Source organism: Pseudopipra pipra, chromosome 17 (assembly GCF_036250125.1).
Source record: "Pseudopipra pipra isolate bDixPip1 chromosome 17, bDixPip1.hap1, whole genome shotgun sequence".
In the NCBI taxonomy this organism is placed as follows: Eukaryota; Metazoa; Chordata; class Aves; order Passeriformes; family Pipridae; genus Pseudopipra; species Pseudopipra pipra.
Genome location: NC_087565.1, coordinates 4,742,115 through 4,762,872, shown reverse-complemented (window position 1 = coordinate 4,762,872; position 20,758 = coordinate 4,742,115). Strand labels below are relative to the sequence as shown.

The window sequence follows — 20,758 nt, the reverse complement described above, 5'->3', positions numbered from 1 at the left end:
TCCGGGAAACCTCAAGGATGAAATTTAATAGGGACAAGCAGAAAGTATTAAGCTTAGGCAGGAATAATTAACTACAGGTATACAGGATGTAGAACAAATAGCTAAGAAGCAATTCAATAGAAAAAGATCTGGGGTTGCAGAGAATCACCAGCCCACAATGTCAAGTTGTTGTGGACAAGAAAAAGACAATACTCAAATATTTATAGCTGGAGGTATTGCCTATAAGACAGGTGAAGCTACTTCTGCTCTCCTCAGAGCTAGTAAACACTGATACTTTTGAGATACTGCTCTTCAGGAAGGATGAGGTCCAGGTGAGAAGCACACAGAGGAGAATGACCAGAGACAGAGCTGGTGCAGGAGGGGCAGGGATGGATCAGGTGACCTTTTCCATCTCAAACCCCTTTTTTGAGTATGAGGTCAAACAGCAGTTTAAATGGTGGCTTAAATACACAAGTCTCTCCTGCAATGCTTCACATTTGGGCTGGAACAGGGGTGTACTGGGGCTTCTGTCCCCAGCTCTCCTAAAAGCTGGAAACTCAGCAAAGGGATTTTGTGCTCCAGGCAGGTTGACTGTGTCAGACCACTGTGCTGTGGTACTGAAGGAACTCCTCAATATAACGGGGCTACAATGCATGGGCATCTACTCTGCATTAATCAGGGATGGAATTTTGCCTTTGCTTACACGTGTGCAACCCCAGACAGTACCCTTTGTCCCCAAAGCCCAGTGCTAACTCATTTGTGCCTGTGAGCAATCACTGAGGTGGACACCTGGATGTCATGAACCAGCCTGGGGATGCCTGAGAATGTGACTGACTCATCTCTTCCCCTGCTGCAGCTCTCCATTGCTGGAAATGTGGCAACAGCTGTCCTGCCAGGCTTGCAGAAGAACACTGACTACAAAATATCCATCTGGGCCTATTACAAAGATGGTGCTCGAAGCGACACGGTTTCTGTTCACCACAGGACCAGTAAGTGATGAGTGCTTGGAATCCACAGCCCAGGGGTAACAAACAGGCCATGGGATGCCTCAGAGCTTATCACAGACCAGCAACTCAGACCTGGTCACCTCCAGCTCTAAAAACCCAAACCCAAATGTCTAAAAGAAGCTACAAATGCCTTAAAGTGTTCTCAGTTTCTCCTGACAAAAATAGACTGGGCAAACACATCAACCTGGTGCATTTAAAGGCATCTGATACCCTTGCATGTGTTTCATGGAGAATATATTTCTTCCCTCCCTGTGCTTCTGTGTAGTGTATTGATTCAAATGACTTGGCTTTCTGCAGGGTGTTCAGCTGAATGTGTCACTGTGCTGCCTAATGAATGTTTCCTGTTAGTAAAACATTGTCTGTTAAGGAGGGTGAGGATTTCTTCAGCTACGTCATTGCTGAGCTGTGCTTCATCTGAGGGCACTCACAAAATTAGGAGAGAATCCTGCAGGATAATGCCTTGGAAGCATTATCTAAATCTGGCTTTGTACAGGCAGGATAGGAGGTTAAAAAGTGGCACTCCCAGAGGTCCTTGTAATTAATATTGCGTGTAAAATGGATTTGTTGGCAGTGAATGGAATGCAATCCATTCAACAACACAAGTCCTCCTCCTCCACCTCTCAGCTCTCAACCTCCTTCGCAGAAAAAGCTCATTTAGGCTGGTGTTGAACTGATGAAGCTCAAAGTGAGTGGCAGTGTTGGAATAAGAAGCTCAGGTTTTATTAATAATAAATAATAATAACATATCTTTGTAGAAAGCTACCTCAGACAAGTACCTTGGAGCTACATACTGACAAAAGAAAAAAACAAGAAAGCAAACATCCTACAGATATATAATGATAAATGGAAAATTAGAGCTGTTTAGAGGGTTCAAAAATTAATTACTGTGCTTTATGTGGTGAATTATGAAGTGTCAGCGGAGCTCCCTCAGCCCACTGCCAGCGACACGTGACAGTGCCCTTCTGGGCACACTGGAACAATTCAGTCCTTGCTGCTGTTGGCAGCCTGGTGGGACAGGGAAAGCAATTTGATTTCTGCTTGTCAGCTGCTGTCCTTGTTCAGGAGCAAGGACGCCTTGGGGATGTCAGGCTTTGCCTTCCGCATGAAGAAATCACCAAGTGCTCAAAGAAACCAGGTGTGCAGCTGGGCAGGGGGGGTCAGTGCCTGGGTGCTGCTGGTCGGTTTGCAGGGGCAGCCAGGACACTGCCACACTTCTCCCAGATGATATCTGCACATGAAATTAATGGGTTTGATGTTAATTCTTTCCTAATGTTTAAAGTAAGAAGTGCCTGCAGAGAAGTGGCCCAGGGGAAGGGGTGGCTTGTGATTCCCAGTGCTGGTCTTGGGGAGTTCAGAGGAAACCTGGGGATGCCAGAAAATTGCTGGAGGCTTGTGCAATGGATGTATGGGAAGATGTGGCACTCTGTAGGATATGGGAAATTCTGGGATTTGGTTATACTTCAAATCTTCAGTCTTTCAAGCAGAAGGTACCCACTCATACTGTGCTGAGTGATCAGGATGTCCAACAGTGTCAACCTACATGTCAGAGCTGGTGAATAGTAACTCATCCAGCTGCAGCATGGAAACCTCTTATGTTATCTGGAAACCCAAACCCCTTGATTTGATTTTTGAGCCCTCTCTCCTTAATTTTCATTACAAAATGAAATTCTAGGGGCTGAAACAGCAATGAAACCTATCAGTTCTCCTCAGGATGGCAGAGACTTTGGGTTGAAGCCTGGTGAATAGCACTGATCAGGTTATGCCGAACAAAACCAGAAGTACGTGTTAGAGGAGGTTGAGAAACCACTCTTGCTTTCATCATGGTTTTTCCCTTTTCCTCTCTTGGCAACATCCCTTTATATAAGAATAGGTCAAGTCACAATGTTTTTCTTTAAAATGTCTCGGTAGAATTTCCAAGAAATGCTGAACTTTAAGGGCAGTGTCTGAAGTGAAACTCAGCAGGAAGCACTGGTAACACAAGATTCTCTCCCTGTCCTTCATCCTTCCAGGAATACTTCTTTGAAGGTGAAGGAAAAAAAAAAGCCAGGTCAGAGTGATGCCCTTTGCACGCTGGTTTTGCAAAATGGTACCGTGTCCCTCCCCTGGGGGTGAGGTGAGAACACCAAGGTCATTTCATTCAGGACCACTAATCCCTATTGTCCCACCTGAAATGCCCATTTTGAGACCAAATGGGTTCCACTCTGGGGCCCTGCAGACACCAATCCCTCAAGGAAAACAGGTCACCAGAAACGTCATCCTCTTATGAAAACCAGCAACATTCATCACTGTGACATGTCATTTGGAAGGATTAGGATGAGGTTTCTCATCTTTCTCGCAGGAAGAAAGGTTGTTTCAAAGTTACAGTTTGAGATGTGTCACTTTATGAATTCAGAATGGGTGAGTAGCTTCAGCTGGAAGGGAAACAAAATTTGGGGCTGTGATACGGTTCATGCCCCTTGTCTTCTTATCTTGCTCAGCACTTAGTGTTTAAGATGTAATTGTTAAATTTAATATTAAGAGAGAGCATGGAGGAGTAAAAATTACTTTTGGAATTAAGGCGTGTAGCTGGAAGGACTCAGGTCATGTCTTTTTAAATAATTTTTTGTTTTTTTAGATATTTAACTACTTACATGGAGTGAGATCATTGCAACATAAATAACTGAGATACCTTAATTTCATTCCCACCACCGGTGCCAGGTGGTCTGGGTGTCCTTCTAGGAGGAACCCCTCCCTGCTGCTGTGCCAGTGAGGGAGAGCTGGGATGCCCCTCTCTCCTTCCATAAGTCTGGTCCCTCTCTGCCATTGCCTCACTCCTACATGAGCCTGAAACCCAAGGAAAAACCTGGTGCCAAAGAGAGTGCTTTAGCTGTCACAAAATGCATGTAAGAAGTGGATTTTTTTCCAATTCTCAGCCTTGACAAGGAAGAAAAAAAAAAAAAAAGAAAAAGTTTAGGATTATTTTTCGGTAACCCAGTTAGCAAACCTTTCCCTGCAGACTTTTCAAGAGGCAGAGCAGGAACAAAAGCACACTGATGTATTTCCCACGGACAACAAAATTGTTACCATGTGATTATCCATGGTTCTGATGTTTCTTCTTGTCTCTCTGTTATATTTAGACTGAATTCTCATTTGAGTTAAGAGCTCTCCTTTCAGGATGTTGTGTAACTTGTCAAGTGTAACAAAGTCCTTATCCTTGACCAAAGGCTTTACACAGTGATCAATTGTCATACTAATGAACAACTTTAATGGTACTTCGAACCAACACAAACCTTCCGTGCTAGCATGTGGGTGTGCAGATGATGCTTTCTGGAAGAGGAGCTTGCTGGCACATGGAGAGGTTGCTGGGAGGTGATCCTTGGAAAATGCTGGAAGGGGTGGCTTTGGTCCTGCTGAGAAGCAGATGGGGACCTCTTTTATATTGAGGGAGAGTTCTTTCATCCAGGTTGAGGAAAAGGAGCTTGAGAAAAATAAAACAGTCCTGAAGGATGAGGAGAGAGCAGTTTGGATACAGTTTGGAACTGCTGCTGAAGCTGGGCTGAGCCACTCTGGCTGCTTTTGCACTGAGTGTAGTATGAAGTTATGTGCCCTGTTCCTCCAGCTAAGCTGTGCCAGCAGCATCTCCAGCCCGGGGCTGGGAAATGTCTTCAAGCTCTTTATCCCACTCCACAATGAGCTCCTCCCAGCAGAGCATATGTGGCAAATAAAAAGGATTGAAATGTGGGGATGATGCTTTAACCCATGGTAGCAGGGAAAAAACATGGCTAATAATCATTGTAGATGAGTATTTTAATGGAGTGGAGTCCAGCATTTGCTTCTTATTTCAATATGTGCCTGTCATTCTGGTTAGACCTGAGGCAGGCTGGGATTCCTCCTCTGGAGGAGCAGAGGTTCAAGAGGTTACAGAAGACACAGATGGTGTCCTCTGTGTCAGAGATGCTTCTATCCTCCTGGGCAGCTTCAGGAGGTGACCTTTCCCTTTGCTGTCAGGTCCATGCCATCAAATCCTGCCAGGCCCTGAGGGCTTTCTGGAATAAACCGGACTCAGAAGACTTTCCCTAACTTTCCCTTCAAAGTTCACTTAAGCAGAGTCTGCACTTACCTCAGCTGAAGGAAATAGCCAGTGCAGCCAGCAAAGATGCAGACATAGAGGACTGACTAATAATAGTGCTGCTGAAGTGACTTTACCTCCCACTCTTGTTTTCTTCTCTGTTTTACCTTGCGGTGATGCACAGCAACAGCCTCCAGCCTGATTCAGCTGCTGCAGTCTTGGTTCAGCCTCAGTAAAAGTAAGCTCATTTTATGCAGAAAAGGGAAGGAGAATCAATGGAGATGCAAATAATCCTCACTTAACCTGTGCTCTAAGGTCACCCCACACTTTGCTGGGTGGGCAGAAGATCCTTACAAGTAAAACTGCAGAATAGAAATCTCATCACCTTGGTGTGTGTCCTTGACCGTCTTTAGGGCTCATCCATCATTTTTGGTCTCCTCTGAATAAATTCTTCATTTTCTGAGCCCAAGACTTCTGTGTCTTCACACCAGCATGGGTTCAAGGCCAGACACATGCCTTCATACAGAGTGAGACACTGCTTGGAAACAAATCCTGGGAGCAGAGGACCCCATTCTCTAGCCCCCTTGTTTGAACTGATTTAGCCACCTCTGCTTTTCCCTCACTAACTCTCAGTTTCTGCTCAGAGAAGTCACTCCAGCATAACAGCCTCTGTCCTCAGGTCCAGTTTGCTGCACAGGAGGACCCCAGGGAAGCAAATGCATTTGCATAATTAAAAATTGCTCAGCTTTAGTCTCTGGCAAACTCTTTTCTGGCTGACTGTGGCTCAGCCCATCACCAGTTTGGATCCATCCATACATCACAGTGCAGGGCTAGAGAAGGGGGAGTAGCTCAGGCACTGCATGTGAGTCCCTTCCTCAAGGCTGTGGGTGCTGCTGTCAGAAGTACAAAACAAAACTGTGGTGTGCTGAATGTCCTGGGGGTTTTTAAGAGTAATTTTAAATCAAAAAGAAAAAAATGGAAAGTGTTAGGAATTATGATGGATTAACTTTGATATGGGATCTGAGTTTAATTGGCAATAAAGCTGTTTGTCCAGTGTGCCTCTAGATCCTTGATGAAATTCAGTTTCAATTTGGGTCTTTATGAAGAGTATGCTTTGATGTTTGTCCGTGTTGTATACAAAGGATCTCTTTGCCTTGTGCTTCGGGACTGTTTCTCCTTTCCAAGAATTTTGAGGGGAGGCTGTGAATTGCTGAATGCTTGAGTTGTGGTGTGTTGTCCTTGGGCAATCCTCATCCCCCCAAAATCTGTTTTCTCTCCTGCCTGGTCCCCAAGGTGGCTGTTTCTGCCCTGAGCATTGGTTACTTGCACAGCAGAGCCCTGAAGCGTTCGGGAATCACTGCCCACCTTTTGCGCTGCTCACCTTTAATCCCTGTTGCAGATTCCCGGAGCCCACCCACCAACCTCTTCATCGACTCCGAGACCCCCACCAGCCTTCAGATCCACTGGACCCCCCCTGATGGCCGTGTACAACACTACAAAATCACCTACAGCCCTGTTTCTGATGCTGGTGCCCAGCAGACGGTAAAGCTCCAGTTCCTTTGTGGGTGACAGACACTGGACCAGAGGGACAAGGGGACAGTGTCATGCTCAGGGGAGCTCTGCTCACTCTAGTCAGGTTTGCCATGAGGATATCAGGTTCACAGGACTACAAACCTAAATTGCTTCTTCCTGATGTGTTGCTTTGTGAACACAACCCCGAGGCTTTTTTGTAATTAAGATACTTATGTCATCAAAACCACTAATAATGTGGCTTTCTCTGCTCCCTGAACTGGGGTGGGGAATTTTTGGAGGCAGAGGGAGGTGGGGGATAAATCTACTGCCCCTCCTACTTAGGGAGCTTAAACATCATCCTTTTAAAACAATTTTCTGCTTAAATGCAGACTGGTTATTCTATCATAAGGCACTTCCACTGTATTTCTATGAGGAATATTGGTGTCTTCACATAGGTAAATGCTTTTCCCCTGGGCATGTCTAGTCCAAGAGCAACAGGCTTCCTTGGCTGAGCTAAGCAGGGATACTGCTCCATGTCCCAGGACTTGACACTAGAACTCCTATACCGAGCTCTGGGGTGTAAGTAAGAGCTAGAATGAGAAGCCTGCCCAAATGTTTGGCTCTTTTTTCATTCCATTTTAGATCATGGCTCCTGGCAAAAGTAGCAGTGTGACCCTGCAGTCACTGCTCCCTGACAGAGCCTACAAAGTGACCATTTCTGCCATCCACTACACAGGAGAGAGTGAGAGCACATCCACAACGGGACGGACAGGTAAATGTGTCCGTCAGAATGGACATGTTCTTCATAGCCCTCCATCTGTCAGTCAGAGGCAGTCTCTGTTGGGGCAGAAATGTCCTCACTCACACTGGGCTCTGGCTGAGGCCAGAGTTTTGCTCAGCAGGGTAAACTACTGGCCTTGAAAAATGAAAATCCTGCCCCAATTTCTGTACTCCAGACAATTCTGGGATGAGTGGGAAGGGGTGAAGGCCCTCCAGGTCTCGAGCCAGGGACCACAGTCCTGAATAACGGAGCTCACGTGTGGCATCAAGGAGTGCCAGGGGAGGTTCAGGTTGGATATTAGGAAAAATTTCCTCACTGAAAGAGTGGTTAAGCACCAGAGCATGCTTCCCAGAGAAGCAGTGGGGTCACCATCCCTGGACATGTTCAGAAAGCAAGTAGACATGGCATTTTGTGATATGGTTGAGTGGACATGGTGGTATTCGGTCAAAGGTTGGACTGGATGACCTTGGAGGTCTTTTCCAACCTTAGTGATTCTTATCAACATGATAAGAAGTGATTCTTAACAACTATGATTGTTTTCTCTTTCAGCTCCAGTGCTGTCTAAGTTCCCTTCAATACGAGGATTCATTCCACCTAAACCAGAGGGTAAATGATCTCCTGTAAAGTTCTGCTTTGCTGTTGTTGTTTTTCATTCCATAGCAAACAGCACAGTGTGGGCTCTGCAGAGCAGCAGGAACAGGTCTGTCAGTTAGTTATTGACAGACACCCTTGGGGACTGTCCAAGGACAACTAGAAACCACAGGACTTCTTAAAATCAGACTCATTTAGTATAAAGACTGATAGTATTTATAGGATTTCTGTACAACTTGACCAAAATGGAGCAAAGAGAAGGATGACATGCTTCAAATTAAAATTCCTTGTAAAGTCCCTTATTAAATTTAATGAGCATATGTTCTCATAGCTGATATAAAGCAAACTATGAAATGAATTAGAGAGAAAATGTTGAATTTACAGGGTCATAAAAAGTTATTAAGAAGTAAATATTAGAATACAGATATTATGTCATTGCTGGCTTTTCTTGACTATTTTAAACTATTCCAAACAAAATTTCAGTTTTCAAATTTGTTGAGGGAAGTAAAGATTGAAGAATGAAGCAGCCTAGATGAAAAAATTGTTAATTTTTAACCAACAAAGAATATATCGGATTAAGTTTTCAAATGGTTTATTGAGGTGTTCAGATCACTGTGGAAAAGTTCTGTGAACTTTCAAGCAGAAAACAATCCTCCCATAAGGCTGATGAGTCACCTTGTAGAATTTAATATAGCTGTTTGGCTATGAAAGCTGAAAAGACAAGAGAAAAAGTATTAAATTCAGCATGTTTTATAAAGTATCTTTTTTTTTGAAGAATGAGAGAAATATGTAGCAATGCTGAGACAATAGTTGGATGTGCAGAAAAAGACTCCAATATTGATATATAACCAAATTATTGAGAGTAATGATCTGACATTGCAGGAGTGAATATTTATTGTACAGTGAATAACTGCATTGGGCTGGGGTTTGGAGAGAAAAACAAAAAAACAAAGAGAATAACAAGACAGCAGGAATCCTAGGCTGGAAAGTCTAGGGAAAAATCTTCAAAGCAGAAGTGAAACTGCCAAAGTCAGGGATCCTTGCCCTGACTGATATGGTTCACCTAAGCTGAGCATTGCCAGATCAAAGAGCTGTGAGCAATCTCAGTGCCACCAGCCTGGGAAGGAGGTGAGAATTGCCAGGGATGTCAGTGAGAGGGACCCTGGAGCCTGGACAAGAGTCAGAATGAGCTCACTGACTCCCAAGCAAGAAAGTCAGATACCTGGAGAAGGGACAAGTCTGTAGCCTGTTTATGTGACTTTGGGGGCATTTTGTTTTTTGTTTTCTTCACCATTATTCAGTTCCAAGGAGGCTGTATAGGGACTTTTTACAAGGGCTTGGAGTGATAGGACAAGGGAGAATGGCTTCACACTGACAAAGGGCAGGTTTAGATTAGATATTAGGAAGAAATTCTTCCCTGTGAGGATGGTGAGGGCCTGCCACAGGTTGTCCAGAGAAGCTGTGGATGCCCCATGCTCAAGGCTGGGGTAAGAGCAGTGTGTAAGTAGGAGATTTAAGTCAGATTACCCTGAATGCAGGACATTGCTCCACAACCAGGGTCAAGCTCAAAGAGGTGGTTTTGAGGCTCAAGATTCAGACACTGATTTTTTAACTGATTTCCATAGATCTCTTCAAAATAGTTTTATACCCAGTTCTACAGAATTATGGTATTTATGTGTAAAACTAAGCATCAGGTTGAAAAATGGAGGTCATGGCAACTTGTAAGTCTTTGTGGTTTAAATCCTCGCTTCAGCAGTCTCATGGCTCTCAGAGTCATAGGTTTGGGTGCCCTTTCTCAGTCCTGAAGAATGGCATTGACACTCCTATAGACTTAGGAATCTCAGGTCTCTCGGGGAGGGTAAGTGACCCCCTTTAAATTTCTTATGTATTTTACAAAAGTGAGGTATGAAAAATTGAAAGGCCTGATTTTCTGCTGAGGTACAAAATGGCATTGATGCAAGAATGGCAAGGCTACAACAAAGCCTCAGTAAAATGATCTCCTAGATTCTATTATACTGATGACCTAGAAAACCATTTTTGAAGCAGCCAATCTTGTCAAGTGTCCTTGATTTTCAGGGACTTTTCTCATTTTGCGTCAAGCATTCCCTTTGTTCCAGCTCCATCTGGCATCCATGGCCTGGGATTTACGTGGCAGCAGATAACTGAAAGTAACATCCGTGAGCTGTTTTCTAAAGCACCCCCTCACCTGAGCCTTTTCAACAGAGAGCTCATAACCCTGGTGCCTCTTGTTCCAGCTTCACATCCCAGTCTCTGCACCTCTGGTTTTGCTTTCTGTCCTATGGCATCTCAGAGGTTTCATCAAGGGAATCTCTGAAACACGTCCTGCAAAACTCGGCCAAAACTCTTGGCCAAAAAGAGTTTTCCCCTAAAGAATTCAAAAGCCAAACTCTCAAGTTGAGATATATAGTTTTGCTGTGTGTATTTCAAGTTTCAGGTACAAAATTTGGTATCTTTCTTTTACAACACCACCGAGGCACTGTTTAAAAAAAAAAAAAAAGTGCTTTGATGTCTGTTTTTAAAGAGAAACTTGCAAAATATGATGCTCCCTTGTATTTCATATCATAAGGTGCCAGGTGAGTCAGTCAAAACAAAGTGGTCACGAAGATGTTTGATGATGAAAGACAGTATTTTTATTTTTATGATGGGCAAGCCAAGAAACAACTTTTAAGTTTGCACAAGCATTAATTCTCTCTTTCTCCATAAATATATAAACAAAGTTGAAGTCCAGGCTCTGATTTAAGCTGCGGAATATTCTGAGTTTTCCTATGGTTTTCCTTTGCTTTATCTAGAGGAACTGTGTTTTTTTTGCTTCCATAACCCCTTCCTGCCTTTTTCTTCCCTCTAACAGTTTTTCCCTTTCATTTTGTTCTCACAGCCTGCCCCACCATCACCTCTGCTGAGGGCTCCACACGAGGTACAGTAGCAGATCAAGCCCTGGTGGTGCTGGGCTGTGTGTGACTCAACACACCACTGGTCTTGGCTTTTGAAACGCACAAAAGCTGAGGGGGGTCAGGAGAAGTCCCATGGAAAAGGGGAGAAGTGTGAGGACCAAAACTGGAAAATATCCTTTATCAGGTAGAAGAATATTCTGCAGTACCTCAGTTGATATTCCCAATGGCTCATGCTCCACCAGCTTGTGCTCTCTGCTGTTAATGCTTAACACCAGGATTTTCATGGACCTTAAGGAAGTGTAGCTTCAAACAGCCATTGAATGTCAAGAGGATTTAAATTCCTAACTCATGCAGGCTCCTCAGTCTGTCAAACACAAAACCTCTCAGTTTGTCCCCAGGATCACCTTTGCATCCTCTGGAGGAGGGATAGATGCCCGAGGAGCTCTCTGCAGCCAGGCTGTATGGATTTTGCTAGGGCAGTGACTTCCCATTTCTCCTGTCTGTGCCACAGCAGCTGTTCATGCTGTTGGGGTAGCTGTAAGAACTTCTTACTTAGAAAGCAATTAGTTCTGCTTATAAAGTAGTATCCCCTCCTTCCCAGAGCATTTTGTGATACAGTTCAGACCGACAAACCAGCTCCAGGTCTCAGCTCTGGTTACTCTGTGGCTGAGTCACTTCATCTTTGCTCAGCTCCCAGCCCGGACCCTCCCAGCTCACAGGGATGTGCAATCCTCACCTGGGAGACTCTCAGCACTGTTGCCCAGTCTGTGGATGCAGATGCCAAAGCAGTCAAATCATAAAGCCACAACAAGTGTTGACCCTCTCTGTCTCCTCCTTGACAAGTAGATCAGTGAAGCCATTCCATGGCAGATTCATGGTGTGAGGGAATACCTGGAAGTGTTCAAGGTCAGCTCAGATGAGGCTTGGAGCAACCTGATCTAGTGGGTGGCATCCCTGCCCATGGCAGGGGGGTTGGATCTAGATGATCTTTAAGGTCCTTTCCAACTCAAGTCATTCTATGATTCCATGATTCTATGATGATAATATGATTATATTACAATATGTCTGTAATTGTGACTCAAGCCTTCTTTTCAGTCTTTACATTTGCACCTCTTAAAGGAGGTTCCAGTGCCAGAAGCTTCATATCAGAGATTAATGGCCCTCAAGTAGGTAATTTACTTTGGCAAACTCCCTAGTACTGTTGGAAAAAAAAATAAAAATAAATAAAATAAAAGCATCCTGGACAAACCCCCAGGCAAAAGAAAAACTCAAGGCAAGAAGCTGCAGAAGACTGTAAACAGTGAAAGGGTGAGGGAATCTGGACTGAAAGCACCTCACTGAAATGAAGCTGTAGCCCTTCCATTTGCTAAAGAAGGAACCATCTCCTTCACCCAGACTGCTGCAAACTCAGATAAACTAAGAAAGAATCCAAATTGTGAGATCTTGTCTCGCTGAACAGAAAACTGAAATGAAAAAAATGACTTGGAGCTTTAATTGGAGCTGGGAGAGATGAAGCTGCATGAGCCAGGGAGGTGATGTCAGAGGTGTCAGAGGAGAATCTGTAAACCACATGAGGCAGGTCACCCCTGGGTGTCTGGTGAAAACAGAGAGAAATGGAAATGCTCATATTTTAAAGTTCTTTCCTCAGTTTCTGACTCTCATATATAAGGCATTTCAGAGCAGAAATAATTGTCTCTCCCTGCTAGCAATTACTGGACTGATCCCATGTCATTTGAAGATAATATTTTGTGTCTAGTTGAAAAGGAGAAATTGTTGGAGTAACGTCTTTCTCATTTGTTTTTCATTCTGAAGATTTGAAAACACAATTGTGAAAGTCTCCATCTTTAGTCCACTCTCCTCTGAGAGGATGAGAATACAGCCATTGTGCACAGAGGATACAGACACAAACTTATTTTCCCTGGCTGCCACTTGTGGGGTACACTGGAGTTTGGACAGCCTTGCTGGTGTCATGTTGCCATGCATTTACACTTATTGCCTTCTCCATGCTAATTCCACCTGCTCTTCAAACAGACTTCTTTTGCATTTTTTTTCTAATCACTGATTTTTCTGTTTGTCCCTTCCAGGATTTGACATGATGGAAGTTTTTGGCTTAGTAGAGAAGGAATACTCCTCCATCAAAGGCGTGGCCATGGAGCCCTTCGTGTTCAGCGGTTCCCGCACCTTCACCCTGTTCAGAGACATTCAGCTCACCCAGAGGACCAGGTGGGAGCAGAGCTGTGACTGGTGTCACCTTCACGCTCAGTCTCATGCATGAACATTAGCTGTGTGCACGGGAAAGGAAGGTCACTGGTTTGGGGAGGGATGATGCAGCCCCCACTGGCAACCTCAAAACAAAATGATAAAGATGAGCTAAATCAAACCACTGGCAGACTGAAAAGAATGCCAGATGTTTTTTACCTAATGTATTTATAAATAAACCTCTGACTTTCCTCAAGATGAGTTGGAATATGTCACACAGAAGTTAAGGGAACACAATAGTATTTATTGCATCTTTTGTGTAGCCCAACATTTTCCCAGCGATGTTTTTCATCTCCACAAAATCACTTTTTCCAGCAGTGTTAGTTGCTGTGATGGACATCAGGATCATGTCACGTATGGACACTGCACCATTCTTTAGGCATTCTGTCCACAGCCACCTACTCTTCAGTGATGGCAGTTTTAGGTCATATTTTCATTTTCAATCCCTTCTCCCAACATCTCTGGTTTGGAGAGAGATCTTTGCTTTAGAAAACATTATTCTCATAGCTGCTCTCTGCAGCTCGGGCTGTATTGATGAGAGGGAGTAACCACTGACTCTGGGTTGTGACTTGACCCCATTTTGTTGCGTACAAAGCGTCTCTGCAGGGTCCCAAGCGGGCCAGGCAGCTCCCATGACCTCATTCATTTTTTATGATTATGAATCAGGAGTGATCTGACTCCTGACATTGCTATTTTGTTTAAAGTCTAATTACTGAGGCACTGGCTCCGCTTAATCTTAGTTAAAGAAGCAAAGCTTCTTAGAGTAAACAGAGTGAGGGAGATTCAGAGAACTCTTTGGTCTAAATACTCAGAAAATGATGGGCAAATCCTTTTGTTCAGCTGTTATAGATGCCATTCCAAGGACATTACTCCTTTAGAAATTGAAAAAGAAAGAAAAACCTCATATTATTTATGACTCAGTCCTGAAAAGATGGTTAATGAATTGTGTATATGCCCATGCAAATGTGTCCTGTTCCAGATTACAGGCATGTTTCAGGCATAACCAATGTGACCTTCCTCAGTTGCCTTGTATCCTCTCACTGCTGCTGAGCCTAAATCCTGCAGCTGGGATGTGGGGATCCACTGGGGGCTTCTCTGTGGGCTCAGGGCTTATCCCTGAAGGGTATTTACACTGATTTAGACTAACAGAATCATTAAGGTTGGAAAAAAACTCTAAGGTCATCGAGTCCACCCCTTAACCTAACGCTGCCAGGTCCACCACTAAACCATGTTCCTAAGCCAAGAGTTTAAAGATTTACCCCATGATATATGGCAATCATTCCTCCTTCTTGAAAAGGAGACCTGGCGTAGTGTTTTGGAACCTGGCAGGGGTGTTTTGTAAGCCCCTGCTGGGCTCTATTTTGGAAAGCATTAAAGCTGCACTCGCTGTGCCTTGGCATTCCCTAAGGCAGCTCTGGCAGTGATGGACTGACACTGACCTGAGCATCCCCCAGGCACAAGGGGAAGGCCCACGAGTGCTCATCGCTCAGCACAGACCTCAACAGCCTGAGAGGGATGCCCAAACAGGGTCCAGGCTCTTTCCAGGCATATCATGATCAACTTGGCAGCGAAGCTTTTCCAGGCCACCCTGCCCAGGAAACAGGCTGGATGAGCCCTGCCTGGAGGATGTTGCCTGTTGATTTAAGCCACTTGATGTTTCCTTGGCTTGTCTCGTTGCAGTGACATCCACCTCTTTGCCATCCCACCCGAGCACACCATCAGCATCCTCCTGCGCCTCCTGCCCGAGACCCCCAAGGAGCCCTTTGCCGTGTGGCAGATAACGGACGAGGACTTCCAGCCTCTCCTGGGGGTTAACCTTGACCGTAAGGTTTCTTGTTGAATACATTAAATTCAGGTATTTGCATGCATTTTGTGAGCAGCAGAACTCGCTTTGGCGTTCACTTGGAAAGTTTTAATGGTTTTGTTACTCAGCAGTGGTTTTGTGGGAAGATTTCCCGTTGCTGCCTTCCTTGCATTTAAAATACTGCCTTGAAGTGCAATTAAAATACATATTTTCATTTTCATTCTGGTTGTAACCTATTCTTTATTTTTACATATTGTTTTCCATTGTTTAGAAGTATTTCATGATAGTATACTAAATCTTCCACCTTATTTAAGTCTAATTATTTACTATTGTGTCTGTGGATGAAATCAATTTCTCTCTTAATTCTAAGCTGTTATTTATTTCCCCTGTAGCCAGTAAGAAATCCTTGACCTATTTCAATCATGACTACAAGGCTGATTTACAGGAAGTCTCCTTTGACCAGCAGGAAGTGAAGAAGATATTCTATGGGAGCTTTCATAAGGTCCTTATCAAAAGAGGGAGAAATGTGGCTCACAATCCCACTCTGGTCTGGGAGTGTTATGCCAGCAATGTGTATTGTTCAAAGTGAGGAGTGATTATCCAAATGCTTTGCATCCCGATTGCCAGGGAACTGACAGACCTCTTTGATATGCTGAAAGTTATAATTGTAAAGCATTTAGGTTTATCTTGTGATCAAAACATAATTTCCACATATTGATTCCCTTTTTCCCCAGAAACTCCAAAATTGAGGTGGTTTTTAGTTCTTAATAATGAGGGGGAAATGAAAAATCAATTTTTTTCTTTTTTTTTCAATTTTGGATTTTGGTGATCACTTAGTGCTGGAAGAAGGGAAAAAAAAAGAATCCAGCTTTGTGAGAAAGCCACTTTATCACTCATAGCAGGGTGGGGTTTTGGCTATCTAGGTATTGCACCCAAATGTGCAACAAGCCCTTTCCATCAGTATCTGTGGACAGGGTCATTATTCAGCTAGTTCTGAAGGCTGAGGTATTTAATACCACAGGTCCAGAAAGGCTTCTCCCGAGGAAAGGTGAGGGGATCAACAGCAGCAGTCTGGGAAGTGGGCAGAAGGCATTACTGTCTGTAAGAGACTCCCTCATCTCGTCGCAGAGCTCCAACACACCTTTTTCCACCTGCTGCCCAGGTGCACGTGGCCGTGAGCCACTTCAAGATCAAACTCTATCTGGACTGTAAGAAAATAGCAGAGAAACCCATCAACACCGTCGGCAGCATCTCCACCGCCGGCTTCACCATGCTGGGAAAAGTGACCAGGACCAGAGGACCCAGGAGCGGGTCTGCACCAGTGAGTGCCGGAGAACGGGGGGGCTCCATTTGGATCTGGCTGGGGTGGGCAGATGGAGAGGAGAGCCATCTCACAGCACTGTCTCTCTGAATGCCTCCCAACACCGATGTGACGCACAGCCGTGCCCTGATCCCGCTGATCCCTGTGATTTTAATGAGCTTTCCCAGCACCGGGAGAGCGCGTTCGTCCCTCCCACCTCCTGCCTGGGTTTGGGGATGGTGATCACAAGCAGCAGCGTGAGCGTGTCCCAGAGGTGCCTTCTGCTGGCTGCATCCTCTGGGGACTGGGGAAGCGCAGCTCCTGCACTGAGATGCTGAAGGAGACAGGAGGGTTTGGGAATTGCTTCTGCAAGGGGAGGTTGTGTTCGTCAGCCCCCATGGAGTGATGTCGGGAAATGCTGGTGACTGAAGGCAGCAGGGCTGGATGCGCCTCAGTCTCCAGTGTGTTTGGACTTGCCTATCTGCATGCAAATGAAAGGAAAATAATCTTCAGTATAGAGACTCTTTATCAGCTGCTGCTTGGAAAAGAAAACAACCCAAACAGTGTGTGCCAGCCTGTGGGTTTGTCCTGACTGCCTCACACAGCACTGCCAGGGGAAAGGACAAGGGAACATGTGGACTCAGTGTCCTGCCCTGAGACAGCCCAGTGCACAGTCCTCAGGACAAAAACACCCCTGTATGCCTTCTCCTGGCAGTCTGTTCCATACTTACTCCCCAAAACAGGAGTATTAATTATGTGCACAATCAGTGACAAGTTCATCACTCACAACATGCTGCTGGGGCTGTCGGAAATCATTCACCACTGATGTGAAGGTTTTACTCCTTGGCTCTGCTCTTAGATCTATAAGTCCATGGGAAAATAGCTCATCAGGTGATTTATAACTCCCCTTGCCTTAAGGCAGCACTTAAAAACAGTTTGTTCCACGTGCCTTCCCAGCTGCAAACTGAGATATACCTGGAAAAAAATGGACACTGGAAATGCCTGTAAACTCTGGGGTCCACTGTGAAACAAATCAAGTGACATTGGTATTCAAAAATTATTCACTTAATTCCTAAATAAATTCTGTAGCAATCTGATCACAAGTCTGTGGCAAAGAAGGCAGGAATCTGTGCTTTCCTCATCCCTCCCAAATTCTCCCTGCCAGCAGCTCAGCTAGGCAGGTCTAGCCAAGTAATGAACAGCTTTGTGCTGCCCCTACTCCCACTGCCGTTCCAGCCCAGAAACGTTTCACATCTTCCACAGCTCTGCTGCAGGGTGTCTCATTACTGGTTATCATGGAGCCTCATTTAATTTAAGATATCTTTAAATGCCACTTGATCTACAGGGCTCATCTATATCCATATGCTGCCTGTCACCCTCCCTGGGCTGTACAGGTTGCTTGTTGTTAAATGTATGAAGTGAAAAAAAAAAAAAAAAAAGATGAGAAATGGTGTCAAGGAAAGAAAAAATAATCTCTGCCTCATTATTTTGTTTGGCTTTGTGTGCTCCTTTGTTAATCAGAATGGGAAGATGTGTTGGTTGTTAGGGATGCAGCGAGAGAGACGGGTTGGGATTTCTTGGGAAGGGGTCACATCTGCCCTGGGAAATGCTGCTGCCACATTTACTCTTATCTCCACACCCCCAAGGGGAATAAATCAAAGTCTGCTTTCACATTTTGGTGATGCTGAAGCCCAATTACTTGAGAACCTGCTGCTATTGCAAGCCTGTGAGTAAACTGGAGACTTGTCTTTGCTGCTGTGAAGCTGCTCCTTGGCTTGCTTAGCAAGACAGAGACCTGAGGGGTTGGAGAACACTCAACATCTGAGGATACTTTTCGTGTTGTGGTTTTTTTGTGGCACAATTATAGATGGGATCATATGGAAGAGTCCTGGGAAATCATCACTGAAGATTTTTTTTTGTCACTTGAACTTCATGAGATTTGGTGATGGATGGTGGGTGCCAATGGTACTTTCTTATCAAACTCTCTCTTTTTCCCAGTTCCAGCTGCAGTCTTTGAAGATCTTGTGCAGCAGCACAGGGGCAGAGGAAGACAGATGCTGTGATCTCCCTGCACTGGTAAGACAAGAGGGACCACTCAGCTTATTGACAGGAAACTGGAGATGATGGAACAAGTCCATGGCACTGAACTGACACTGTGAATGACTTTGACAGACTCAGGAGGGAAAATATTTTTTTTCCTCTTCTCTTGGGAATAACATCAGTGTGTTTCTTGGTGAAGTAAGCAGAACTATGTTTACTTCAAAAAGAAATCCTGCACCAAATCCTGGTGCAGTGTCTGTGCCTCCTGTCACGACCTCATCCATGACAGCAGCCCTGACAGCCCTGCCAGCTTTGCTGCCATTTCACCCCTGAGGCACAACATCTCCCACTCTTCCTTGCACTTTTCTTCTCGACACAGAAAGCTGCTTTATGGAGTGTATAAATACTTAGCAAGGAGAAAAATTATCTCCCAGTATGTGTTTTGCACATTACAGGCAGGGATGGTTCATTGGGGTTTTTTTGTCTTAACTTGTTATTTGACAGAAAAATAAAGCACTTGATTGCTCACAAAAATCTCAGTGGAGTAGAAAAAAAAAATTCTGCTTTTCTTTAACTGAAAGACTGAATTTTGAAACACTGAATATTTTACTTGTGATCCCCCCTGTTCTTGCTATGCAGCTGCTCATGACCCTTTGGTTTGATTCCATTTCAGAGGGATGAGGAGACCTGCCCTACCTTGGCTCCTGCCTGCTCTTGCACTTCTGGCCGTCCAGGCTTGCCAGGACCCCCAGGGCCCCCTGTGAGTTCACCTTTCCATGCAGAATATTACACAGGCTGCTGTTGCTTCATGGTTTTGGGGCATTACGGGCATGAGGGAAGTGCTCCTGGGGCTCCATGAGGCTTTAGAGTCACAGGATCAATCAGATTGGAAAAGGTCCTTAAGATCATTGAATCCACTCATTAACCCAGCACTGCCAAGCCCACTAAACCATGTCCCCAAGTGCCACGTGTACACATATTTTAAATCCCAGCAGGGATGGTGACTCCACCCCTGCCCTGAGCAGCCTGTTCCAATGCTTGAAAACCATTTTGGTGAAGAAATTTACCCTCATACCTAATCTGAACCTCTCCTGGTGCAAATTGAGGCCACTTCCTCTCATCCTATCTTGGGGAGCTTTGCGGTCCTACTCGTGCCAGGGCAAGTCTGAGAGCTGCCCTTCAGATTTCAGATGCTGATGAAACAGGGAGATGGTGAGCTGGCAATGCAACAGCTGCAGCTGGGAACAGGCTGAGCAGTTCCTGGTACCATGTTAATCCTCTAAGGAGAGGAGGACAGGTCACCCTAAGTGTCTGCAGAGATGTCATAGATTGTAGGCTCTGAAACTCTCTAAATTTAAAAAAAACCCTCAACCCACCACAAAACCTTCCTATGTGGATAGTATGTTAAACTGGACTGTTTTAAGTGTCTGTGTGGGTGGGCAGTGTAAAGAGGAAGGGGAGACTTTGCAATCCTGTCTGTCCCCAAAGCTCTCTTTCTTTTCAGTGAATGTCTCTTGTGAGAAAACCCTGAAGAAATGAGTGGGAAGATAAAGCAGTCATTACATATGTAATATGCTCAGGGATAAAGGGCAAATGCAATATTCTACCCTATCCATTATGGATGCAGGGAAGTCACCATGGGCTTAAATCGCAGGAGATAATATTCCAGTTAAACACTGGGAAGCAGTTATCAAAAAATTTGCATTTTGAAAGTTTGGGGGAAAACATTTTATTTGCACAAAACAGCTGAAACCTGACAGTCTGTCCAGAGCACCTCAGTTCAACCATTCCAGTTGCTTTTCTCCTGGAAAATAACCATTTAAAAAAGCATTTGCCTCCTTTCTCAAGTGAAAAGGTCTCAGATCACCTCCTGCATTGCCCTGTGGTTTAGCTGTGAGTTCAGTTCCGTGCAAGGAACAGCTTCTCATTGCAGAGTAATTACTTGCTCATTCCGGTGGAAGTTTAATTAACAGCACACTCCACTGTCACAGTTTGCTCCAATATCCTAAGTGTGTAATTACCACTTGCATTGCCCTGTGGTTTGAACATCTCCACTGACAACTCCTTAAAGAGCAGGACTCTTTAAAGTATTAGAGGAAATCGGGTTTCAACACATAACCTTATCTTCACACCACTAAACCCTTGGTAATTTGCTGCAGTCACAACAGCACTCATTGCTATTTTTAAAATTCCAGTTAGCAGGACTATGTCCCACCTTGTATTCACTGCTGCCATAATGAGGGTTTTTGACCAGGTCCAGCTGACTTGTGAAATGACTTTCTGGGCACTTCTGAAAGCACCTTTCCCAAAGGTGCTCCTCAATTCAAACAAATCCAGTGTTTTTTTAGACTCAGGAGTAGCAACTTTCAGATTCAGATATTGAAAATTCACACAATATTAGTTCATGCCAGAAGGATTGTTTCTTCTCCCCACACAGCAGTTAGGCAGAGTTGAGCCAGGTCTCCCAGAGCTGGTTGCTGTCCCTGATCTCAGCATGTCTCTGCTCTTGGGGTGACAGTATAAAA

General features: G+C 44.6%; 1 protein-coding gene across 2 annotated transcripts in view; it reads left to right on the top strand.

Moving 5' to 3' along the window:
• COL20A1 (collagen type XX alpha 1 chain) overlaps nt 1-20,758 on the top strand; it is a 52,439-nt gene that overhangs the window by 20,062 nt on the left and 11,619 nt on the right. For both annotated transcript variants that reach the window (XM_064674022.1, XM_064674021.1), the window contains exons 18-28: nt 836-968; nt 6,434-6,576; nt 7,189-7,318; nt 7,877-7,933; nt 10,815-10,853; nt 12,915-13,053; nt 14,770-14,912; nt 15,286-15,395; nt 16,056-16,214; nt 18,192-18,269; nt 18,907-18,993. In XM_064674022.1, coding sequence (XP_064530092.1) covers nt 836-968; nt 6,434-6,576; nt 7,189-7,318; nt 7,877-7,933; nt 10,815-10,853; nt 12,915-13,053; nt 14,770-14,912; nt 15,286-15,395; nt 16,056-16,214; nt 18,192-18,269; nt 18,907-18,993 — 1,218 coding nt within the window. The remainder of the gene's footprint in view (nt 1-835; nt 969-6,433; nt 6,577-7,188; nt 7,319-7,876; nt 7,934-10,814; nt 10,854-12,914; nt 13,054-14,769; nt 14,913-15,285; nt 15,396-16,055; nt 16,215-18,191; nt 18,270-18,906; nt 18,994-20,758) is intronic.